The following is a 23686-nucleotide window of genomic DNA, read 5'->3' as shown; positions in this document are numbered from 1 at the left end:
AAATACATAAATAAAATCTTAAAAAAAACAAATGGGTGCGTTAATCTCAATAAAGCGGTTGATAAAAATAGTAATGTTTGTTCATTAGTTTTAACAAAGGTACCACTGAAAGATGTTAATAAGGGAAACTGGCTGAGCTCACTGTACTCTTTTGTACATTTTCTGTAAATCTACAAATGTAAAATATAAAAGGCTTAAGTAAAAATTATACATGTACATATGTACACACAGACGCATACATGCTGTTTTAAGAAGGGCAAGAGAGTTAAATGCTGATAGGGGCTTGAAATAGGGACAAGGCCACAGGGAGAGAGAACTTTGGGATGTTTGTGGGAGGGGAGAGGCATTCAGCTAAATGGGGTATGTTAGGTTTCCTACTGGGGCTGTAACAAATAACCACAAATTTAGCAGCTTGAAACACAAACTTTATTAGGATTCTAGAGGTCAGAAGTCCACAATGGTTTTCACTGGGTTCAAATCCTGAGTAGGGCTGCATTTTGTAGTGGCTCTGGGAAGACTTTTTCTTGCCTTTCCCAGCTTCCATAGGCCACTGCATTCCTTGGCATATGGCCCTGTCTTCCATCTTCAAAGCCAACAGCTTTAACACCTTCACCTCCCCCTCTTTGACCCTCCTGACTCCCTTCACTTTGTAGGACCCTTGTGATGACATTGGGCCCACCCACCTCAATAATCCAGAATAACCCCTCCCCCCAACTCATTGATTTAATCACACCTGCAAAGTCTCTTTTGCCACATAAGCTCCCATACTCAGATTCTGTTGAGGGTATGGATATCTTTGGGGAACCATTATTCTGCCTACACAGTGTCATCAGAGAGGTTGGGGCGCGCCTGGGTGGCTCAGTGGGTTAAGCTTCCGACCCTTCATTTCCAACTCCGGTCATGAGCTCAGGGTGCCGACATCAAGCCCCACTGTTGGGGACTCTGCATCAGGATCCGTACTGGGCGTGGAGCCTGTTTAAGATTCTCTCTCTCCTCCTCCCTTTGCTCCTCCCCACCCAGCTCTCTCTCTCTCTCAAAAACTTCAACATCAACAACAAACAAAAAAACGGTGAACACAGGAAGATGCTGTGAGGGGAAGATAGGGTCAGCTCTGGAGAGGCGGAGCCTGAGGTACCAATGGCATATCCGAGGGCACTGTGCCCTTGGCCTTCATCTATTCACCAAATATTAAGCACCTCCCATGAGTCAGTCATTGGGGTTATAAAGGGGACCGCTGTATTGTTTTTCACTTCTGAACATTTCTGCAATGAGGATGCATTTTAATCAATGATCTCCTGTAAATGTAGTTGGCAGGGGTTTCTTTCTTAAGGACAGAAAAAGACTTGTTACAATCGAAGGCATCCTGGAGTCAATGAACACCAAGCCTGCAGGGACCCAATTATTACAGAAGCTGGAGCCCTCACTGGGGCACCAAGTATCCCCACCCTGTCCCGGTCTTCCTGCTTCCCAGCCTGGTCCCTTCCACCTGGGGCTCTGGTGCTCAGCAATCCTGCAACAGACTCCAGCAGAGCCGTGGCCACACGTGCTCAGCTCCGCCACCACCGCAGGATCCGGTGAGTGGCCCCTTGTTCTAGGCAAAACCGAGTCACAGGAGTCAGGCTCGGTAGTTCTCCACCTGCCCGCACACTGGAATCCCCTGGGAGCTTTCAAAAACCCCAACCACCAAGCCACTACCTAGACCAATTCATTTAGAATCCGAGGAGTAATTTTACAGCTCCCCCGAGACTCCAAATGGACAGCCGAGATAGAAAAGTGGAGGGTTCAACCTCACCTGGTGCAAGAGAAGAGGTCTAAGGCGGCACTGGTGAGAGATGGGAGGTGTTAGGTCCAACTATACCTGCCTGTCTCCCTCCTGACCCCACTCCCCAGAATCTCAATTCCTGGAAGAGGATCAACCTCCTAGCTAGCTCAGTTCCTTCAAGGCACTAGCCCTGTACCAGGCACACTGTGAGACCCCAGGAAATGGAAACTTCAGGGCCTCAAAGGTGCCAAAAAAGGTCGGGAAAGAAGCCTATTGGGTCTGGGCCAGCCCTCTGCTTCACTGTGTGAGCTCCAGGGAGGCACTACCTCTTTGTGTCTGTTCAATGGTTGGCCCAGGTGGCCTTGAGGGGCCTTGAGTTTGCCGTTCCCCCCAAGGAGCTTGAGACCCCTGGGGAGCCGGTGGATACCAGGCTTACTACTCACCCCAACAGATGTCCTAGCCCTTCGAGGCCTAAAATCTCCACTTCTGGTGCTCTATCTTATATTGGCTGCAAAGACCCTGAGGTTCTAAAAGCTGAAAACCTAAGAAGAGCAAAATAGGAAGCCTGCTCCGAGAATACTGGAGAACAGCATGTGAGCAAAGGGATTTTTTAGATGGTAAGCAGTCCGGGTGGGGTGGCCACAGACCACCTGGGAGCCCTGGCTCTGCCCCAGGAGTGGTAAACAAAGGTGAGGTGGTTCAAGTGACCAGAAACTCCCAAGAACGAACTTCATGAGGAAACACTCATGAGGCGAGTCCAAAGGGGCTATGAAGGGCCTTGGCTTCTGCCCATCAGCACAGCCAAGGCCCTAATATACAACTAAAGGCTTTTATTGGGAAAGAAAAATTGAATGAAAAATGGCCCCCCAAATCCTCACTGCCTGAGGCAGCTGGGGCCTCCTCCAGAGAGTGCAGGAAAGAAAACATCAAACTGGGCCCTCGGCAGACTCAGGTATAGAGGTCAAAGTCAATGCGTTTGGAGTTATAGAACTGTCCACCGGGAGGGTCCAGCTTCCGGCAATAAACACCATCTGCGAAGTAGCCTTCATTCACCCAGGTCTGCAGGAAAAAAAAGACAGCGGAGCTGGGAGAGATCTGATACGGGTGGGGGGACGGAGAGCAGCGGCAGAAGGAAGCAGGAAGGGGCTTACCTGCATCTGGGTGCTGGTGAAAGGCCCGTAAAGCTCAGCATCCCCTGTGTTCTCCCACTTATATTCCCACATCACATCCACCAGACCGTCTCCTGGCAACTCTGCTTCTAAAACAACAAGCAAAGCCATCTGGGCCTCAAGTGTCCTGCCCCCTGCCCCCATCACCCCTCCTCTGCCTTCCAATCTTACCTCCCTTCTGGGTAGGGGTTGGGGTCTCCAGCTCCCCCTCTGCCACTTCCTCAGCAAACATGTCCAGAGTGGGTGGGGGCATGGGCTCAGGGGGTCCCTGAGTCCGGGACCCCAACCCCTTCAGCCGCATGGCTAACCGTTCTCTTGTCTCCTGATATACACCAAGGTTGCCCCGGGCCACCATCTGGTCAGCCAACCCAGAGAGCCGATCCAAGCGCTGGGGGGAACTAGGCCGCCCAGCCCCCTTGCTGCCCCCTTTGCCTCCTCCTCCTCCTCGGGCCCCCAGACGCCTCAGTGCCCCGGCCACTGTCTCTCTTGGCAAGAGCAGCTCCAGAAGACCCTCCAGGAGAGCTTGGGCACTCATTGGTGTCTGGCCCAGGCTGTCCTCTCCCTCTGAGTCTGACGGCGGGTGCTGATCAGGTGGTCGCTCCCTGATCTTCACCTGTGATATGAAAACAGGGGGGTGTTATCTCCAACAAACAGTGAGCAGGGCCCAAGCCCAGCACTTGCTGCCTCCAGGTCCCCAGCCGTGTCAACCCCTGGGCCACACCCAGTCAATGTTGTCCAGCCAGCTGTCTCGGATCTGAGCATCCCGGTTCAGGAAGTAGTTGCCATCGGCGTCAAAGTGGCCCTCCTCCATCTCTTCCTGCAGGTTGAAGGGTGTGATCCGCACACCTCCCTCACTGGGGAGTGTGGCTGCTTCCTGACCTGCACCGAACACAGGGGTGTCCCACGCTGAGCAAGCAGGAAGAGACAAAGGCCTTCCTTGCCCCACATCCCCTGAAGCCCTATCTGTTCCTCCAGCAGCCTCAGTTCTTGGATTTAGCTCACCTTCCACATCCTCTGAGGCCAGGATGTCATATTTGCTGGACCCCTCCTCATCATCATCCTCCTCATCGCTGTCCAAAGAGTGTTTGCCTTTGAAGCGGCTCCCAGGACCCCCTGCCCCGGTCACAGGATCCACCAGCTGTGAGGAGGAGCCAGCAAGTTGAGAGAGGCAGGTTACTGGCGATTCCTCAAAATACTCTAGGTAGGTTTTTCTTCAAAGCCTTCTCGGACTGAAAATTCTCCAAACCCATTTCCCAGAGAACATGGAAAAGCTAGCCCTTTCTACGCGTCCTTTGTCCCCACGGGCTTTCTTTCTCTTCTAGCTTCTAGTTCCTCTTCCCTCCCCTCACTCCTCCCCACAATGCAGGAGTCTGGCCCCCTCACCTTCTTTTTGGGGACACTGATTTCATCCTCATCAGCCTCATCTCCTACGCCTTGGAAGGTCACTTTCCTCTTTGGCATGACTGCACAGAGGGGCCTTCCCCAAGCTGAGCCGAGGTGAAAGGGTGCAGATTAAGGGAACTGGGCGAGGCTACTCACCGCGGAAGGGCCCCCAGCACAACAAATTATCACCTGGTACGCACTAGATCCAGCTTGGGAGGAGAGGGAGCACAGAATCAGGGGCCGAAAGGGAAGCTGGCAGCCAGGTGGCCCCCGGGACTTGGTTTGGTCCAAAAGAGTCGCTGGAGACAGGCCGGAGAGGCGGACGCGCGGAGAGGTTTCCCACGGGCAACCCCCACCCTTGACGAAAGGAGACAGGCTCCCCCCACACGCACCCCCCATTCCTGGCCCCCGCAGTGCTGGATGCGACGGGGCTCCGCGGGCTGACACCCGCTCCTACACCCCCAGCTCCCTCAGAGCCCGCGGGGCCCGGGCGGACCCAGGACCTGGCGTCCTGGCCGCCCCCCTCCTCCCCGCGCCGAACTCCCAACTCCGCGGGGTAACCACCAACTGTCCCGGGCTAAATATACAAATCAGAGGGGCGGCAGAACCGCGGGGATTCGAGGACCCCACCAGCGCGCGCTCACCTAAGGGTCTACGGGAGGCTGAGGGGAAAGAAAAAGAGAGAGGCTTTCACCGGGGCTACGTCCGGGGCACCGGCCGCCACCACCCGGAAGAAGAGAACTGCGGAAGGCGCCAGAGAAAGCCGGAAGTGGCTTCGCTCGGGTTAGAGGACTAAGTGGAGAAACGGGCGGAAGTGCGCCGTGAGCGGGGAAGACCACGCCGCCCTGCCCAGAGTGACGTGAGCAGCGTGGGCGACAATGGCGAGGACAGGGGACGTATGAACGCTTAGACCCTGATCAGACGAAAGGGATGGCCGGCTGCGATTCCGACTCCCTCCTACAGCAGTTAGAGGCTCTGGGGAGAAAGTGGAGCACACTCTACTTAAAGGGGCACCCGGGACCTTGATGGAGGGCCAGAGTGGGACAGTGGGTTTCGGCCTGTTTCCCTCTCCAGGGTTGAGTCACCCTTCCCCAGGATTGGCCAAGAGCTTTGCGCCCCTCACCACCTCCTTGGGGATCCTGCTTTTCCCTTCAGCGTCCAGTTCTATCCTGTCCTACTCCTAGGTGCGGCCTTGCTCTTCTCCCTGGGGAGAGGCCGGGTTCTGACGGCCCGCCTGGAGGCCCCGGATGGCTCTGGGAGCACTTACCGAACCCAGCTCTCTTTAGGACCCAGGGGAAGTCATTTACCCCACGCCTATCCCTTGGGCGAGTTCCCGGTTTCTGAGGTGGGCAGAGCCATCACCGGAAAGGTGACGGTGATACCTGTGCCCGGTACCCAGGCCAGAAGTCTCTTGTGTCCTGATCTCAGGTAGGCCTGGAAAAGGGCAACGGTGCCTCTCTCGAACCACAGCCGCAGGCAAATAGGGGTCCAGGCCAGCGTCCCCTGCCCAAGGTCTGTAAACTGGCCCAAGGGCCAGAGCGGGAGGTGGGAGGTGTGGGTCCCAGTGCTTTGGGGACAAGACCGTTACCTCTTGAGGACAGAGTCTTAAATCCCACTGGGCTAGGACCAACCCTCCTCTCTCCTGACCCCCAGGGTTTACTCCCCAATTGGACTACCATGAAACTGCACCAAAAGCCCGTGCTCAGTTTCTTCCGTGGATGCAGAACACAGGCTCCAGACCGGGAGGGCATCTTGCTAAAGAAGGGAACCCGAAATACCAGCTATCAACGCCGCTGGTTCATCCTCCGGGGAAACCTCCTCTTCTACCTGGAGAACCAGGCGGATCACACCCCCCTGGGCCTCATTCTCTTGGAAAACAGCCAGGTGGAGCCACGCCTTGGGGCCACAGAACCCTATGCCTTTACCATCCTGACCCCCAGGGCTGAGGGCACAGGTGGGCGGGCCTACAAGCTAGCAGCAGAAAACCAGGAAGAGCTGGGAGCCTGGCTGTGGGCGCTGGCTGGGGCGAGCTGGAGGCGGCTGGTGGTGCTATTGCCCCCCCTGGAGGCCCGGTACCGGGAGCTGTGCCAGGCAGCTGGCAAGGAGCCCAGCTCACCCCCAGAGGACTGCGGCTTCCTAGCCACCCTCAGTACCCCCTACAGCTTCCAGGAGTTGCACGAGCACTTTGGGAAGGAGATCCGGGTGTTGCAGATGGTACGCAGAAGGCCCCAGGCCAGTCCCAATGGAAGCAGATCCCAGGTAGAGGAGGAGCAGGAGCTCAACAGCTGTTGATGAGTGACTGAAAGATGGACCAAAGACCAAGAGGTACCTACCTGCCAAGACCAGCCAACTGCTTCAGGAGACACCCAGATCCAGGCCTGCTCCATTGTTTCCCACCCCCTGCCCCGTCCTTATTCTAATCCCCATCATCAAATAACAAAGCGGGAGACAGGCCCAGGTACAACAGCAGGTTCTTTTCTGGTTCCTCAAAGCGCCGCACAGGGTGGGAGCAGAGACAGAAGAGAATGTAAACATTGGGTTCCACCCCCTGGAGCTCAAGGGAAGACCCCTTCCCCAGATGGGGGCTGCAGGGGAAACAAGGTGAAAGGTGGGGACCCTGGTGGAGACAAAGCAGAAGCCTGAGAATACACAGGAAGGTGGGTGAAGAGGAAAGAAGAGCAAGGAGGATGGCGGTGGGGAGAGGGGGGACATGGCCTGTTCCAGTGCATGTCCCCTTAAATAAATGAGTGCAAGAACATTGTGGAAGGAGAACTAAAGGACAGAAGACAGAGCGAACACCCCCACCCTGGACCCACCAGGTCCTCTGTACATAATTACAACAGAGAGATGTCCACAAGTAGAGCGAGGAGAGCCTCGGCCCCCAGGCAGGAAGAGGGGGAGACCGGCAGAGCTGCAGAAGGGAAAAAGGAACCCAGCTCCACTCACGGATAAGGGGAGAAACTGGTGTAAGAATCTGAAAACTGCTGATTCCCATCGCCGAGTCACCCCTGAGGTGACAAAAGGCCAATTAGGACTGCACCTGGGAAGGACCCCAGAGGGAACTGGGGCAGGAGTGACAGAAACCCCAGCTGGGCCCAACTGGAGGTGAGGGGGCTCCAGATTTGTTCACGGCTGCCCCAAGGAAAGGCAGCTGCCCCGTGCACTCACTGTCCCAGCTGTGTAGGGATCAGCAGCTGGCAAGGAGATGGGGAGCCAAACCGCTTTCCCCAGAAAGAGTGACGGCCTGCCCAAGAAGCTCGGGGCAGCACCCCAGGCCAGGCCTGCTCTTGACTGAGGAAAAAAAAGAGGGAGGCCGAGCAGTCCAGCCCCGAGACAGATGTCAGAAGTAAGCATCCTGCCGGGCCTCAGACGCCGAGGACCTGTCCCCACCATCCTGGGGGGCCGGGGGCCCATCTGCCTTTCGACGCAGCGAGAGCTTCCTGCCTTGGGCCTTCTTTTCCTGCTTCTGCCGCTCCTTCTCCTGCTCTTTTTCCCACTTCTGCCTCTCCTTCTCCTGCTTTTCCCGTTCCTTCTCCTGTTTCTGCCGTTCCTTCTCACGTTCCTTTTCCTGTTTCTGCCGCTCCTTCTCCTGCTTTCGAGTCTCCTTGCTGGGACCCAGTGGGGTGCTGTTGCCAGTAGGCGAAGGAAGGGATGGATGCAGTCCCTCAGCGGTGACCACAGGCCCTGGGGCAGGTCCAGCGCTGGCCCTGCGGGCAGGAGGGGGTGGAGAGGGGGCCCCCCCGGCTGCCCGGGAACCTCGGCTCTTGAGGCCAGGGAGGCTAAGAAGGCTGGAGGAGGGGCCCAGGGGTGGCTGCTGCCGCCGCCGCTCCTCATGGATGGCCCGGGAGCCGTGTAGTCGCCGAGAGGGCCGATACTGCAGCTCCCCCCGGGTTTCCCGCCACTTCTTGAGCTGGGCCGTGTTCTCTCGCTCAATCAGTGCTTCTGTCACCGGGAGGGTGGTCACCTAGACCGAGAAGGAATGGGGAGAGTGAAGGGGAGGGCGGAGACGTGCTGAAGCAGGTGCGGGTGGACTCAGGCTGCGGCCTACCTCATGCACCAGGAAGTCCTCCTGCATGCACTGCGGGGGCAGGTTGCGCAGCTGCTCCATGGTCTCGTACATGCCCTGGCAGGAGCGCAGCTTCTCCACCGAGCCCAGCGTGTGCCGCAGCAGCACCAGGGCCACCCGGAAGATGATCTTGACGCCTGCAAGGGCACAGAAAAGATCAGGGCTGGGATCTCAGCCTGTCCCATTTAGAAGAGACTCACAGGCCCTATCCCCGTCTTACTGCCATCCTCACAGATGAGGAAATGGAGGCCCCACGGAGGGAAATAAGCTGCCATGGGTTTCAGACTCCTGGGAGGGAGAGTGGGCTCCGGAATGATGGCAGAGCCAAGACCAGGCCCCAGTTTCTCCAGCCCCCGGACTGCAGACAGGGAAGCCTAGGCCTCAGACGTACCTTCTGGCAGCAGGCCCCTCTCTGGCAGCCACTGTGGAAACCCCAGACCCCTCATGGCCTGAGTGGCTCCAGAGTACCTTCACAGAAGAACATATCCCAGACACGCAGCACTGACGCCCAGGGCAGGGTGCGGGCAAAGATGCACATGAACCACTCGGTCATGTAGAGCACGGGGTCAATGCGCTGCCGCCGCAGGTGCCGGTGTGCCAGCGGAGAGGCCCGGCGCAGCAGCGCGAAAAAGATTTCTCCATCCAGCTGAATGGCCTCCTGCAGGTGGGAGAGGCCATGAGAAGAGTCCTACGGTGGCCCCCGTGGGGTAGCACTGTCCCTAGGAGGGGATCCTCACCTCAGTGGGAGAGGCCCAGAGCAAAGGGACAAAAGGGCAGCAGGTGGGGCAGGACAAGGACTTCCCTGCAGCCTTGGGTGCACCCAGCCTTCAGACACTCACCAGCCCTGCACTGTAGTAACCGGGGAGGTACTTGTCGCAGATCTGCACCAGGCACCAAAAAGCTTGCTGAGGAGGGCAAGAACAAGGGGCGGGGGGATGGGACCTGAGAAACAGGGAGTAGAGTGCTCCCCCATCACCACCGTAGGCCAAGGTCCTCCCAGGCCCTCCCCAGCCAGGACCAGGGTATGCTGACCTCAGCAGGCATGTGCATGAGCAGCACGGCGGCCACTGGGGCCTGGGCCTGGCAGTAGCCCTCATCGGGCCGGTAGATCGTGTAGGCCTTCAGGATTCGGTACAAGTCCTGTTGCCTGTGGGTATTGGGAAAGACCATGAGGGCAATCAGCGGAGTTGGGGGCTCTCTGCCCCAAACTAAGCCTGCTCCCCCCAACCAGCCCCATTCCAGACCCCTCCTAGATCCAGTTCCAGATTAACCTCAGAGCTTCCCCACCACACACCTCCACTGGCGTTCCTGGTGATGCCCACCAAGGTGAAGCCAAAGACTCCGACCATAAGCAAAGCATTCCAGCCTTCCACCTTGCCTGCACACCCCACATGCTCCCTACCCATTCCCCCGCACAGACTGTGCTCTCTCTCCTTCATCTGCCACCATCCCATAGACCTTCAAAGTCACCTTCTTCAGGAAGCTTTCATTGCCCGCAGCATCAGCCCTCCTGTCGCACTGTCTGAATGCTTTTAGTACCTCGGAGCAGGGGCTCTCCCAGAGCAGGGCTCCCCTCATCTGCCTCACTGGATTGAATCAGGTCTCCATCACCATGTCCAGTGGGCCCTGGTTCTTGGGAAGCCTCAGTGAAGGCTTGGGAAGCCAGCTGTGCCTCAAACCTTTCTCTTGTCTCTGCATCCAAAAGAATAAAGTCTCTGCCCTAGACCTGCTCCTCTTTCTTGAGGGCGCCCCATCACTGTGTCTGGGAATCCCATTTAGTCAGCCCCACACTGGAAAAGAGAGCCCTTCATCACTCCCCGTGGCTAAAACCAAATCTTCTCAACACTACCTCTTGATTTTCATTCATATCTGTTCCTTCTCTCTGCCTCCACAGCCATTCCGTAGCTCAGACCCTTATTTCTTACCCAGAAAGAAAGTAAGAATAACCTCCTCTATCCCAAAATTCAGTCACTGAAATGTGATCTTCATTTGTGCTTTATCTGCATACCTCCCGGCTATTTTTCACTTAATCTTTTTTCTCCACTTTGCAATAGCATCCATGAAATGACAGGTTGGATGCACTAGTTATTTTACCTAATACCTATTAAAATAAACATGTAATTCCCACAAGCTCCCATGCTTCATTCACCTACCTACCTGCATGTGTCCCTGCTTTTCTCCCCTGTTGCTGTGGGTGAAATGTCTGTGGTCCTGGCCAAACACAGCCTTTCCACTTGGGCACTGCACTCCATCCACTTACCTACACGGGCCATCACCCCAGCAAGCCTCCCACCTCTCCTGCATCATCAGTTTTTCTCTCCCTACTAGATCATTCCCATTGGCATACCAACATCTGTTACTTCCTCTTGCTTAAAAAAAATGTCTCTTGACCACCACCCCCCTTTCCCCTCCAAACACCATTTTTCTCCTTACCTACTCAGCAAAAACTTCAGGGTACAGACTCGCTGTCATCAAGCTCTTTCCTCCCATTCTGCAGACAGGCTTTAACAGACTGCCCCGTGCAAAACTGCCCTTATCAAGGTCACCAATGACTGCCACTGTGCTGAGTCCTGAGGTCAATCTGCAGACTTGACTTTACTTGACCCATCAGCAGTATTTCATACAGCTGGTCCTGAAACCCCTCTTTAATTTGCTTCCAGAAACCACACTGCCCTCGTTTTCCTTCTACCTCTCCAGCTTCTGCTTCTAGTCTCCCTTGCTGGTTCGTTCTCATCTTTCCATTCTTGAAATGTTGGAGCAACAGGGCTCAATCTTTGAGCTTCCTTTTGTATCTACACTTGCTGCTTTGATGATCTCATCCAGTCCCATGGGTGAGATTTAGTCCCATCTAGAGGCTGACAACTCTCAATCTCCAGCTTACCCTCACTTTAAACTTCTCCCCAAATTCCAGGCTTGCATATAGTGTACATTCAACTTACTTGACATCTCCATCTGGACATCCAATTGGCATTTCAAACCTCATATTCCAAAACTGAGCTCCTGATGTACCCGTCTAACTTCTTTATCCCCATTTTCCCCATCCACATCAGTATACAACAATTCCATTTTTCTAGTTTCTCAGGCCCAAAACCTTTAGAGTCAGCCTTAATTGTGCTCACTCTCTCTCACACACATCTGTTGGCAGATCCATCTGTTGGCAGATCCTTTTGGCTCTACCTTCAGAATATACCCAGAACCCAACCACTTCTCCCCATAGTTACATGGCTACCAATCTGGTCTATCTGTCATGGTCTCTCTCCTGGATTATGGAAATGGTCTCCTAAAGGGTCTCTCTGCTTCTGTCCTCGTCTCCCTATAGTCTATTCTCAGCACAGCAGCCAGAACGATCCTTTCAAGACACAAATCAGATCAGATCACTTGTAACCCCATCTCCGTTCGCATTCTCTATTCCCCTTTCTTGCTTTAAACTCCTCTTTCATACCATTTCACATGCAACATACTTTTTCCTTCTTTGTCTTATTTATGTATTGTCTATCCCCACTAAAATGTAATAAGCCCCATAACGGGAGGAGTTTTTGTCTCTTGTTAACTGCTGTCATCTGTGGCTAGACCAGTGTTTAAGTGTTTGCTGAAAAGATGAACCAACTGATGAAAAAAGTCCACCTGTGAGCCACCTAATACCATCTTGCATGTTACTAAGGACTCGTACATATATATACATCTTGGGGAAGCCTAGCATACAGAACAAAAGCACAAGTGCCTGGGAACAGTTTTTAAGGGCCTTTGGTGATCTGGCCCTAAACTGCTTCTCCAGCCTCAGCTCTACCCAATCGCACATCCCAGACAGAGCTTACATAAACCCCCGACCAGGAAAAACCTGCCCCCTGCTCTGCTCCCAACTATCCTTCAAAACCCAGTTCAAATGCGATCTCTTCGATACGTCGTTGTGCCTCCTGTACCCCCTCCAGCAGCCCCCCAGCCCCAAGTCAGAATCTCCGTCCCAGCACGCTTCCTTCAACATGGCTTGGCACTCAGTCCATGAAGGACCACTCTCCTAGAATCCCTGGAGAGCAAGAACTGCTTTCAACCCAGCCCTGTATCCACCTGGAGCCTTCTACCAATGTTGGCTGACTGACCTACGCGGTCAGGCCATCTCACCCATGCCCCCCTCGAGCAGCAAACATCTCATGGAAAGGGAACTGGCGGTGCAGGTCCTTCTCAATTACATCCAGCCACTTGGGGTCCCCAGGCGCCCGTTCCAGCTCCTGCAGTGGGACAGCAGGGATTAGCTCAGGATCTGGAGGGGACTGATGATACCCTTCACACCATGTCACATCCCCATACCCTGGACACACCTCAAACTTGCCGGGGTTCTGCTCCAGGAGTTCCTTGCTATTGGACAGGTACTGCCAGGCCTTGGCTCTGAGGGAAGAGGGGATCCCCTTCCGGCAGCGCAGCTTCACCTAAGACAGAACGGCAGGCAGGGCAGCAGCTCCAGGGGCTGGCAGAGCCTCCAGGCTTTCCCCAGCAGTCGTCGGGCTTCCCGGCACACCCCTCACACATCCCATTGGCTTGACTCCACTGGACCTGGTCTGGCCTTCTATCTTTAAAGCTACTCCTCCCCCCAGGCCCAAGGACCACCTGCCCCCCAGTGTGGCCTAGAGAGCAAATACTAACATGGCTTCCCCGGACCACATGAGCCCTCCCTGCCTGCCCCCTTCCCAACCTGTCCATCGCCCTGCCCACCACTCAGCCTTCCAAACCTTCTGGAAACGCCGTGACAGCCACTTATCCCAGTTACTGAACATCTCCAGCCATTTGAGCTCCCGCTGCCGAGCCACATCTACAGGAATGGAGCTCTCTCTGCAGGATGAAGGGAGCATGGAAGGGGTCAGGAGTGGTAGTGTAAAACATGGATTGCTGGTGGAACTGAAGCAAGCCACCTCCCCGATTTCAAATGAGAGACTGTGAGCTACCAAATATCAGGACATCTGGCTGCTTAGCCATCCACGGTCTAGCTTACCACACTGAAAGGACTTCTCTTTAGAAGGAATCTCTGTACAGAGATTGTGTTCTCATGTTGGATCTCTATACATGCTGGGTGTGTTCAAATCCTGCTTATGGCACATACAAATTTGGGGAGAGGGTACAGAATATTTAAAAACCACACTTTGCATTAGACCTGGGTCCAAGTTCTAGCTTTACCACTTACTCATTGTGTGACCTTGGACAAGTCACTGAATTCCTCTGATCCTCAATTTCCACATTTGTAAGATGCAGAGGTCATAGGAGAGAACAAACAGCAAGTGCTCAGTATTGGCAATTATTATCCATAAAAGAAAATACAGAACAAATATATTTCTCTGCCTCCTTAGAAACAACTGAGTTTCCTCCTTTCAGACTCTTGAGATCTCCTGGGCCATCTGCAATCCCCTCTACCTCCTCCTCCCTGACATCACCCTAGATTCCCAAGCAAATGAAGTTTTCCTTGCACTGTTTGCCCACTGTTCTGTCACAGCCTCACACTCAAGATGCCCCATGAGTCTTGAAACAGTTACTTGTAGGAGACAGTACCAGGAGGTGAATGGAAGAAAGAGCTTGAGTTTCCAGACAGACTTGAGCTCAAGTCCCAGTTCCATCCATCTATTAGAAGTTGGGGAATCTTGGCAAATAATAACCTGAGTCTCTTCCTCTCCTATAAAAAAGCGATGTCACCACCTACATCACAAAGTTATGAGAGGACTACCGAGAAACTATATAAAGGACTGGTAAATGGAAGGGCTCTTTAAATATTGGTTTCTTTTGTCTTAGAAGCCCCTTAACCACCTCTCATTAATTTCTATCTAAGTCAGTTCGAAACTCTACTAAGGATCAGGAAGAATAAGATAATATCTTTCCTGTCCTCAAGAAGGTCACAAGCTTGCAGGGGAGATCACTGCAATGTGGTATGGGAAATGCAATGATAAAAATGCACAGAAGAGGCACCGACTGGAGTAGGGACAGTGGATATCAGAAAAGGCTTCCTGGAGGAGGAGATATCTGAGTTATAAGCCATGAAGGACTGAGTAGAACATACTAAGACAAGAAGGGGGAGAAAGGCATTCCTGGCAGGTGGGAAAGCCTGCGTAGGAAGGTGGGAAGACTACAATCCATTCAACAGGACCACAGTACTAAGTGCACGGTTAGGAGTGGTGACAGAGAACACCAGAAAGGCTGGCAAAGCCAGATACTAAGGAGCCTATCTGCAGAATAAAGCACTTGGGACTTCATCCTGTGGCCAGCGGGGAGCCACTACAAGCTTTTAAGGTAACATGTGCCCCAGTCTCAACTCAGAAGTATATTCCGCCAGCACAGTAGACAGATTTTAGAGGAACAAAATTACAAAACATAGAAATAGCAACAAGCACGGTGCCTGGCACACAAGAGCAGCTCACTAAAATGTAATTCAATCCAAGCTCCTTAGGGCAGCATGGTATTGAGAAAGCCTGTCACACAGATCAAGATGTGAGTGGGGCAATTCACTCAACTGCTTCAATCCTGTTTCTTCACCTATAAATTGCGTACAATGCTTCCTCCGTGCATGGGAAAACACCAAGGTCAAACTTCAGTTGCCTTCCTAAGACCATGAATGTTGGTGCTCAATCAAAGGTTTTCTGGTTTCTGTTGGATTATAAAACATACTTAGAATATCCTCCCAAGTGTTCCCCCCAACCCCAACATGCACATACACAACTAAATCCTACATTTAGTCAGCATTCGGACCAGCCTCAGCTGACTTCTGAGTGGGCAAAAAGATCCCTTCCCTAGGTGCTCACAAAATCCTGTGATGATCTCTAGGCTAAACCTTATATTGAAACCAACTCTTGAAGTATTTGTTTCTCCCTCCAGATGATGAGCACCTTGAACAATTATTTTATCCAGCACAGGGTCTGGAACCTGGGTGCTCCAGTGATGCTGTAGGTTAAACTGACCAGCAGGTTAAAGAGGTACAGGAACAATGCACAGGATCCAGAGAGAGGGAAGGAAGAAGTCAGAGGCAATCACACCCCTACATCAGGAGTGACTCAGGCCCCTGGAGGGAACTAGGAAAGAGTAAGCCGGGCTGGGGAGATGAGGAAATGGGGAAGAGGCCTCCCCCAACCCTTTCCTTCTAAGAACACAAGACTGCCCTTCTCTGTTTTGCAGGGGAGCCTTGCCTTCAGGGTCTCCCCTCCATCAACCAGACTTCCCCATCTCACTGCCCCATCAGACCTAGGGCTATGGGGGAGGGGAGACACCTGCATCCCTCCCAGACTCCTTCCCCCTCAGGGACCAAAGATCTCTACCAGAACCCCTGCCCAGCCAGCCTTCCAGAATATCTGGCCCACAGCTGGAGTTTCACATCAAGGACCTGGGACGACCTTAGGTATCATGTCACTCAACCTTTCACTGTACAGAGAAGGAAACTGAGGCACGGAAATAGGGAAGACACTAGCTGAAGGCACACAACACACTAGAAGCAAAGCTCAGACCCAGAACTCCTGGAACCCTAACATGCAAGTGCCACCAAAACCTCAGGATGCTCTAGGCATGATAGGGATCACCAAGTATCTCACTCCTGCTGGAGCCACTCCCCTGGAACCTCAGAGGAGGCTGGGCTGCCAGAGTCTGGGCAAGGTGTATCATTTCCTCCTCCCCAATCTTTGCTTCCCTGAAGCAGTCCCACTGGCTGCCCACTGGGTACTCACAGACTGCCCGAATACTGGCTGCCCCCAAGGAAGCCATACTTGTCCGTCTTGCGCAGGGCCAGCCCATTTATCTCCGAGTCTGAGCCCATGGAGCTCACATCATCTGCCAAGGACTCCAAGGTCCCAGACATGAGGCTTACGGAGTCCAAGTAGCTCAGAGTGTCCGGGGCCTGCCCTCGAGGCCCAGAGATGCCGGGACCCAGGCTGGACGTGGAGCCTAGGTCCTGAGAGTTTTCAGCAGGCTCCGGAGCTGGGGTGACCGTCACGACAGCTACCAGAGCCTCACATGTCCCTGAAGGGCCTAGGCCAGGCCCTGAGGGGTCCTCTGGAGCCTGTTCAGTTGATGCTGATGTTGCTCCTGCAGCTCCATGTCCACTTGTCACCTGTCCTGCTGTCACTGCTGCAACCCGCGCAGTCACTCCTGAGGCAACTGTGGTCCCCGGCTTGGGGGCAAGCGGGGGTTTGGCGGTCAGAGCCCCAGGAGCCGTTCTGGAAGGGGTCCTGGTGGGGGTCCCGGTGGGGGTACCTGGTCCAGGGGCGGTGGAGGTTCTAGCTTCCTCCGTCTTCGGAGAGTCGGCCCCCGGGCCCAAAGCCATAGACATCTCGGCTCCTGCCACTGCCGCGGGCACCAGGGCTTCTGAGCCAGGGGAGACCTGCGCCCTCGCGGCTTCGGGTGAGGCCTCCAGCGTCAGCACCACCACTGTGCTGCTCGTGACGGCCGGGGCCGGGGCCGGGGCCGGGGCCTGGGTGGGCTCCGGTACCCAGGCGGGCCGCGCCTCCCCGGGGGCCACCAGGGTGACCGGGGCCGAAGTGGCCGTGGTCACTGGCGGCCCCGGAGCCACCACCACGACGGGTCCGGCCCGGGAGCCGCGGGGCGGCGGCGAGGGGGCCGCGGGGGCGCCATGACGGCGCGGCGGGGCCACCAGGGGCGCCGGGCCCGTCTCCATGGCCGCGGGCCTCCCCTCACATCCCCCCGCCGGGGCGGCCGCAGAAGGCGCCGCCCCTCAGGCCGCTCCGCGCCGCCCGCCAAGGAAGGGGAGAAGGCTAAGGGCGCGGCCCGGCGCGCGTCGGGGACGGGGGCGGGCGCGCGGGCCGCCGCCCGGCGCTCAGAGGCGTGGCAGGGGTCCCGGGGCGCCAGGCGCCGGGGTCCCGCTCGCGCCCTCTCACCCCTTGCGCTCTCTCGCCGCCTCCCCCTCCCTCCTGCTTCAGGCGAGCGGCCGACCTCGCGCCTGCGCACATACCCCAGTGCCGGCTAAGCGGCCAGCGTTTCGGCGTTTCACGCCTGCGCGCGGGCAGTCCCATCGCGCTCCTTTTTTTTCTCCCGCCTTGTCAGAGTGTTTGGACGAATAATAGGAGAGAGGGAACTGGGTTTCTGCCAATCGTGGGAAGGGTGGGTGGGGTTGGAGGTGGGAAGGGGCTGGGTAATTTGGAAAGAGGAAATGGAGAAGGCGGAGGGCTATAAGACCAATGAAAGGGTGAGTGAAGGCAGGAGGAGGTGGAACGAAAGAGATAACTAATAGAAAAGCGGGAAGCTGAACCTCCTGGCCAGTAAAAAAGGCTGGAGAGTGAATGACCACGGAAGGAGGCGGGGGCTGCGCGAGAAGAGGCCAGCCTGGCCAATGAAAACAGTAAAAAGGGAGCCAATGAAAAAGGGGAGTAGGCGGAGGTCAAGTTGACAGACAGTGGTGTCTCTTTGGGAGGTGACAGACAGCATCTGCAGTCAATAGGAAGAGCTGAGGAATTCTTTAGGTCTCCCAAGAAGGTCAAGAAGGAATGACAGCTGGGGGGGCGGGCCAGAATTGCTATTAATTTGCATCGTCAGCCAATGAGCGTATTCCCACACTTTAGCAACAGGGAGGGGAGATAGACGGCTGTCTCAGCCAATGGCAGCATCCAAAGGGTAGGGGAGCCGCCAGCGGCGGTGCCAGCGCAGGGATATCGGTGACAACCGGAGACAAGCGCAGGAGGGGGTGACAGTTGGGGACAGCGCCGAGAGGGGGCGGGGGCCAGGGACATTGGAGCAGTCCTTAGCCAATAAGAGCGCCGCGCTGCTTTGCTTGAGTCCTTTTTGGGCTGCCATTCTCTCTCTCTCTCTCTCTCTCTCTCTCTCTTAAGTAGGTTCCACAGCCAAGGTGGGGCTTGAACTCACGACCCTGAGATGGAGAGCCGCATGTCCCACCGACTAAGCCAGCCAAGGGCCCCCTGGACTCCCATTCTCCATCCAGAGCCGCCTCACTCTGGTGGTCTGTAAGAGCCCACCACAGATCCAGTGCCCTGATCAAGTACTCTCAACCTCCACTCTGTCTCTAATTTTCATTCCGACCCGCAACCAACCTCAACACTCAAAGCCCAGACGACTATGACCAGAGCCCCCAAATCCTCTAAGTGACCCATCTCCCTGGATCCTCCATTTCCTATAGGAATCCCAAGCCCTAAGTCCTTCTCCTCAACACCTCCCCTCCCCCATTATCTCATCTCCTCCCCAGAATCCAGGCTCTAATTCCTTGGACCTCATCCTCTCAGTGCCCCCCCATTCTAGTGGGTATCCTAGACCCCAAACCATGAATTCCCAGTAACATGAACTCCCATATCTCTGTTCTTATTCTTTGGGGGATCCAGGACCTGTCCCATCAACTCCTCTCCCATCACTGCCACACCTCTCTGTACTCCTCATTTTCTGCTAAGAAAGCAGACCCCAATCTCATGAGCCCCCAGGCTACCATAGATCACAAACACAAAGCCCTGACTTTAGGAGTCCCATCTCTCTCTGACCCCCATCCCTTTGAGCCTCAGGGTTAGAGGGCCCCACCTTCCATACAGAGTCCACCATCCTGGAGTTTCAGTCAAGCCTAGCTCCCAATGTCCCAGGTCCTCCTTGGTTTCGGAGTTCTCCCAGGCTACTCGTTCCCAGCTCAGACCCAGATCCTGTGTATTCCCATTCAGTGTCAGAGTTAGATATACAGCTACCTGAGCACTTTCCCCTTCCCCTCTTTGGAGTTTTTCTCCCCTCCCAGAACCCAGAATCAAGTGGGCTCCTCCCTGGGCCTAGACCCCCATGGTAACCGTATAAGGTGAGGCAGCTGTCAATTGAGGCAGGGAGGGGCCGGTGTAGGAGGCCAAGGGCAGCTGCTAAGTTTAGGGTGGCTCCTTCTCTCTTCTTAGAGACAACAGGTGGCTGGGCCCCAGTGCCCAGAAAAGAAAATGTCTTAGAGGCATTGGCATGAGACTGGAGGAGGGCAAAGGGAAGAGTCACCTTCCTCAGGACATCGGGTCCTAGAGGGAGCAAGAGAAGGAGGAGACGTGTGTCCTTGCCAGCCTTGGCCTCGTAGGGGGCTTCCTCAGCCACTATTTCCCCAGGAGAGGGTACCTCAAAGTCACACAGTCAGCCAAACTGGTTCTTGCCCAGAATGAAGAAAGGAGCCACTGGCCACCCCAGCCACCCGGAAGGAGGTGACCAACTAGCTTCCCTCTTGGTATTTTGACCCCCCTCCTCTGAGTTCCAACTTTCACAATAGGATCCAAAGAAATGAGTATGGACTCACACCAGGTTATGTTCTCCTGTGTCAAACTTTTCCAAGGCTCCCAAGGTCTCAATCCTCAGCCTGGCATGGAAGACCCTCCAATTTCTGGTCTCCAGCCTGCACCCTCTGCTCCAGCCCCATCACCATTCTGGCAATCTGATTTTTCACTTCTCCAGGCCTTTGTCCATCTGTGCTCTCTGCTTAGCATGCTTGCCCCTCCACTTTCACCTGACTTACTTTCCCTGGCCTTCATAAAGTCATCCCCATAGTCCCACACAGGGCTACTGTGCTCTCTACTTTTGTGCTCCTAATCAGCTGTTATGACATTTTCTGCCTTTATCCTGTCTCCACAGCTAGGCTGTAAGTCCACTAAGGCAAGGCATAAATACTAATTGTAATGATTATATTTCACTAAACTGTTTCCAAATAGTGTGCATATCCACAAGTTCTGTGGGATGGGGAAGACAAGGCCCAGGGAGTTAAAGGACAAAGCGCAAGATCACAGAGCAGGCTTTCTGCTCCAGGCTGTCTAGCCTCTTTCTACCTGGTCATTCTATGCTTGGCATCTTTTCTTGAAACATCCTCCCTGCCCCCACCAAAGGGGATTTGGAAGACCTTCTTGATTCTTCAGCTTCTTAGACAGCTGTCTCCCTTTCAATTCTGCCACTACCCCACAAACATACATATACTTGACTGTGAACTCCAGAATGGGAGTGGGGGACTATGCTTGCCAGGGGGCACCCATGAGGCACAGCCCAGTGCCTGGCATACTGTAAGTGCTCAATAATTTTACTGGCTTTAAATCTGGAGGGGCGCCTGGCTGGCCCAGTTGGTAGACCATGCAACTCTTGATTTCTGGGTTGTAAGTTTGAGCCCCACATTGGGTGTAGAGATTACTTAAAAATAAAAAACCTTTTAAAAAAAAAACACAAATAAATAGAAACATAAAAATGTTAATTTCAAAATAAGGAATATTTTTTAAATAAATAATAAATCTGGACCCACCCCACTCAGGGGTACAGGGGCCTGACTTATCTTTCTCCCAGTACAATGCCTCAGTTTGTGTCTTCTCTGAACTCTGGCACATTCAAGCCCCCTTTTGGGAAAGAGAACATCCCTTCCTGCCCAGGTCCTAGTGAGCCATGCATCCCAAGACCCACTCCCTCCTCCCTCCCTGGGCTCCAGCTGCTGCCGGCCCTCCAAGAAAGGAGAGGCCCTGAGCCGGGCTATTTTGGTATCTGGGGTGGGCACCCACAGGGCTAAGGTTACCCTGGTATGTTGAGGGCTCCCTTGGGGCAGGACTATATAACCCCAGAGGGATCGCCACAGGCTGACTCTGCTCCTTTCCAGCCAGAGCCACTGCTTTGCCCCCAGGAGACTGAAGACATGGTGAGTAAGAATCCTCCAGCCCCTACCCAGATCCCTCAGACCTCAAGGCAGCCTCACTTTTTAAAAGAAAGTAGCTGATTCCCAGTCCAGTAAGAGGAAATAGATGAATCTTCCCTTTCTTGGCATTGCTAATGAGGAGCGTACAGAACGATGGCCTAAATGACCCAACCCAGTCTGCCCAAACTCTCCACTCACAGGAGACCCATCCCTCTCAAAGCATGCTCCATACCTTCCTGCACTCCCTCTTCCTAAAACCCTCTGGGACCTATCAGGCAAGGATTCCAACTCCCATTTTGTAAATGGGAGAGTCAAGGTTCAGACAGGGTGAATGAGTAGATCAGGGTCACACAGCAAGTCTGGGACTCAGAGGAGGCAAGCTCAGGGCACTGAGAAGGGGACTCGACTTGTTCAGTAGAATGGAGGATAGGAATTTGGGGATACAATCAAAGCAAGTCCCTCAGCAAAGAGCTCATAAGGAAGGGAAAGCCTAGAACCAGAAGAGTTGCTTTAGAAAAATGACTCAAAGAACCCTGAATCTAATCCATTGCCTCCAGAGAAGAGGAGGGATTGGCCCATGGACCCCTTTACCCATCCCTCAACCCCCAGGCACCCAAGAAGGCCAAGAGAAGGGCAGTGGCAGAGGGCGGAAGCTCCAACGTCTTCTCCATGTTTGACCAGACTCAGATCCAGGAGTTCAAGGAGGTGAGTAAGGGGAGAAGGGAGACTGAAGACTAACCAAAGGCCCCCCCTGCCGCCCCTCCCCCCCAACACCCCCCTCCCTGGAATGTGCACCTGTTTGGGGGGAGGGGAAGGGCTTAGAACTCCTTGCTCCCCTCCTCATTTGGCATGCAAAAGAACAGCTGGCTGGGGGCCAGAATCTGATCTGCCTGGGGTAGGGATGCTGAAGCCTGGCCATGGGGGACCTAACCCCTCCCTGCCCCTGCCTTCCACAGGCCTTCACAGTAATTGACCAGAACCGTGATGGCATTATCGACAAGGAAGATCTGCGGGACACCTTCGCAGCCATGGGTGAGCCCCTTATCCTACCCAGAAAGATTCAAGGCTACAGAGTCCTGGGAATTCAGAAGCCTTGGGTTTCAGCCTTGCTGGTTCCACCCTGGGCCTCAGTCCACCCAGAGGAAAATGGGTGGGATGGTCTGAATTTATGGGAAGGATCAACCCTTGGCCGCAGGACCCCACTCCAGCTTCCCCCACCCTGCTCCAGGGCGCCTCAATGTGAAGAATGAAGAGCTAGATGCCATGATGAAGGAAGCCAGTGGTCCCATCAACTTCACTGTCTTCCTGACCATGTTTGGAGAGAAGCTCAAAGGTGAATGAAGTGTCCTGGGTCTAAGCCCCGAGCTGCCCCTCCCCAGACCTTTCAGGGACAGAACCTTCAAGGACCCTTTAGCTTCATGTGCCTTCTGATCCTCCAGGTGCTGACCCTGAGGACGTGATCACTGGAGCCTTCAAGGTCCTGGACCCTGAGGGGAAGGGCACCATCAAGAAGCAGTTGTAAGTGACCCTCTCCAGCTGCTCACACACAGAAAGCCTCCTTAAATTCTTTTCTTTTTTAAAGATTTTATTTATTTGAGGGGGGGGGGCAGAGGGAGAGGGAGAAGCAGCAACCAGATGACCAGAAGAAGAGAGGAGCTCAGTCCCAGAACCCCAGGATCATGACCTGGGCCAAAGGCAGCCGCTTAACTGACTTAACCCAGGTGTCCAAGCCTCCTTAAATTCTCAGCAAAGGTTAGGTATTAAGGGAGGGGATAAGGGAAAAATTAGCACTGTGGAAATGGGCTATAGGATTACATTTTCACAGCACATATGGGAAGGGAAGAGCAAAAGCAGAGAGGCCAGACTGTTTGGGAGACCAGTGAGGGATCTAGAGTGACTTGGGTTTTCAAGCTGATACTAGGAATGGCAACCAGGATGAGATGGGAGGGAGTGGAAAGGAACCACGAAGCCCAATCTCAACTCCCCATATGTCACCTCTCTCCAGCCTGGAGGAGCTGCTTACCACGCAGTGTGACCGCTTCTCCCAGGAAGAGGTGAGGGGGCGGGGAGGGCCCGGGAGATGCAGAGGGAGGGGGGAGGGGAGCATATGGAAAGGGTAGGAGACGCCCCTGAATCTTTCCCCAGATCAGGAACATGTGGGCAGCCTTCCCCCCCGACGTGGGAGGCAACGTAGACTACAAGAACATCTGCTACGTCATCACGCATGGCGATGCCAAGGACCAGGAGTAGGGGACCCACCCTCTTAGGCCTCTGCTGGCCAACGCCTTGCTGCCAGTCCGACCCCCCCACCCGACTCTAATAAAACTAAACTGGTCGTTGTTTCTTAGCGGCGGCGCCTTCGGTGCGTTTGTGGGAGAGGGGCTTAGGTGGGACGCGGTGCTAAAACACAGCCCGGCACTAAGCCAGCGCACAACAAATGAATAATTAGTGGCTGGGAGGTCTGGGTGGGGCGGTTTCGTTCCACCCGCTACACCCGCCACTTATTCCCGCTGGAAAAGTAAGACTTGCGTGGCCTCGGGGAAACTGTTTATTATTATTATTATTATTATTATTATTATTATTTAAGATTTACCCATTTATTTATTTGAGAGAGCGAGCGCGCGAGCTACGGGAGGGGCAGAGGGAGGGGGAGAGAGAGAAAATGTCTCGCCGACTCCCCGCTGAACAGGGAGCCCAAGGCTGCTAAATCC

At 54.5% G+C, this 23686-nt stretch overlaps 4 protein-coding genes across 16 annotated transcripts; 2 read left to right on the top strand and 2 right to left on the bottom strand.

Annotated features, from left to right (window-relative positions):
- Positions 1-2518: 2518 nt before the first annotated feature.
- CD2BP2 (CD2 cytoplasmic tail binding protein 2) lies at positions 2519-5113 on the bottom strand. Of its 4 annotated transcripts, XM_025853854.2 has the most exons (8): positions 4959-5111; positions 4504-4523; positions 4315-4418; positions 3934-4069; positions 3653-3810; positions 3103-3544; positions 2914-3020; positions 2519-2821 (listed from the first exon to the last, which is right to left on the bottom strand). In XM_025853854.2, the coding sequence occupies exons 3-8, from the start codon at positions 4390-4392 to the stop codon at positions 2711-2713; spliced, it is 1032 nt and encodes a 343-aa protein (XP_025709639.1). In that variant the 5' UTR covers positions 4393-4418; positions 4504-4523; positions 4959-5111; the 3' UTR covers positions 2519-2710. The 4 variants fall into 4 exon arrangements, with proteins under 4 accessions (XP_025709639.1, XP_025709640.1, XP_073744192.1 ...); XM_025853855.2 differs by lacking the exon at positions 4504-4523 and having other exon boundaries at positions 4959-5113; XM_073888091.1 differs by having other exon boundaries at positions 4315-4523; positions 4959-5110.
- Positions 5114-5191: 78 nt separating this feature from the next.
- LOC112810407 (sesquipedalian-1-like) lies at positions 5192-6622 on the top strand. Of its 2 annotated transcripts, XM_073888093.1 has the most exons (3): positions 5192-5498; positions 5601-5742; positions 5968-6622. In XM_073888093.1, the coding sequence occupies exon 3, from the start codon at positions 5992-5994 to the stop codon at positions 6604-6606; it is 615 nt and encodes a 204-aa protein (XP_073744194.1). In that variant the 5' UTR covers positions 5192-5498; positions 5601-5742; positions 5968-5991; the 3' UTR covers positions 6607-6622. The 2 variants fall into 2 exon arrangements, with proteins under 2 accessions (XP_073744194.1, XP_025709789.2); XM_025854004.2 differs by having other exon boundaries at positions 5192-5826.
- Positions 6623-6768: 146 nt separating this feature from the next.
- Positions 6769-17317, bottom strand: TBC1D10B (TBC1 domain family member 10B). Its single transcript, XM_025854002.2, has 9 exons — positions 16069-17317; positions 13105-13204; positions 12697-12804; positions 12500-12606; positions 9413-9527; positions 9220-9285; positions 8849-9038; positions 8363-8517; positions 6769-8278 (listed from the first exon to the last, which is right to left on the bottom strand). The coding sequence occupies exons 1-9, from the start codon at positions 17013-17015 to the stop codon at positions 7655-7657; spliced, it is 2412 nt and encodes an 803-aa protein (XP_025709787.1). The 5' UTR covers positions 17016-17317; the 3' UTR covers positions 6769-7654.
- An 87-nt stretch (positions 17318-17404) lies between these two features.
- Positions 17405-23322, top strand: MYL11 (myosin light chain 11). 9 transcript variants are annotated; one of them, XM_025853902.1, is made up of 8 exons: positions 17405-17458; positions 20940-20978; positions 21585-21680; positions 21932-22007; positions 22204-22308; positions 22415-22493; positions 22981-23029; positions 23121-23322. In XM_025853902.1, exons 2-8 carry the CDS (start codon positions 20976-20978, stop codon positions 23223-23225), a joined length of 513 nt encoding a protein of 170 aa, XP_025709687.1. In that variant the 5' UTR covers positions 17405-17458; positions 20940-20975; the 3' UTR covers positions 23226-23322. The 9 variants fall into 9 exon arrangements, with proteins under 9 accessions (XP_025709687.1, XP_025709682.1, XP_073744186.1 ...); XM_025853897.2 differs by having other exon boundaries at positions 17421-17543; XM_073888085.1 differs by lacking the exon at positions 17405-17458 and adding an exon at positions 17779-17830.
- Positions 23323-23686: the final 364 nt, after the last annotated feature.

Source organism: Callorhinus ursinus, unplaced genomic scaffold (genome assembly GCF_003265705.2).
Source record: "Callorhinus ursinus isolate GAN/ISIS: 27379988/994484 unplaced genomic scaffold, GSC_fseal_2.0 scaffold87, whole genome shotgun sequence".
Taxonomy (NCBI): Eukaryota; Metazoa; Chordata; class Mammalia; order Carnivora; family Otariidae; genus Callorhinus; species Callorhinus ursinus.
This window is presented reverse-complemented; position numbering and strand designations above follow the sequence as displayed.

Excerpts from the sequence above, each read along its gene's own strand:
- CD2BP2 (XM_025853855.2), bottom strand. The coding sequence starts at position 4,392 with ATGCCAAAGAGGAAAGTGACCTTCCAAGGCGTAGGAGATGAGGCTGAT. Across the intron at positions 3,811-3,933 it reads GGCCTCAGAGGATGTGGAAG|GTCAGGAAGCAGCCACACTC; the intron begins GTGAGCTAAATC and ends TGTTCGGTGCAG. Across the intron at positions 3,021-3,102 it reads AACCCCTACCCAGAAGGGAG|AAGCAGAGTTGCCAGGAGAC; the intron begins GTAAGATTGGAA and ends TTGTTGTTTTAG.
- LOC112810407 (XM_073888093.1), top strand. The coding sequence starts at position 5,992 with ATGAAACTGCACCAAAAGCCCGTGCTCAGTTTCTTCCGTGGATGCAGA.
- TBC1D10B (XM_025854002.2), bottom strand. The coding sequence starts at position 17,015 with ATGGAGACGGGCCCGGCGCCCCTGGTGGCCCCGCCGCGCCGTCATGGC. Across the intron at positions 8,518-8,848 it reads GGATATGTTCTTCTGTGAAG|GCGTCAAGATCATCTTCCGG; the intron begins GTACTCTGGAGC and ends GTGCCCTTGCAG. Across the intron at positions 8,279-8,362 it reads AGGACTTCCTGGTGCATGAG|GTGACCACCCTCCCGGTGAC; the intron begins GTAGGCCGCAGC and ends TTCTCGGTCTAG.
- MYL11 (XM_025853897.2), top strand. The coding sequence starts at position 17,508 with ATGGAGAAGGCGGAGGGCTATAAGACCAATGAAAGG. Across the intron at positions 17,544-20,939 it reads GCTATAAGACCAATGAAAGG|CCAGAGCCACTGCTTTGCCC; the intron begins GTGAGTGAAGGC and ends GCTCCTTTCCAG. Across the intron at positions 22,008-22,203 it reads GGACACCTTCGCAGCCATGG|GGCGCCTCAATGTGAAGAAT; the intron begins GTGAGCCCCTTA and ends ACCCTGCTCCAG.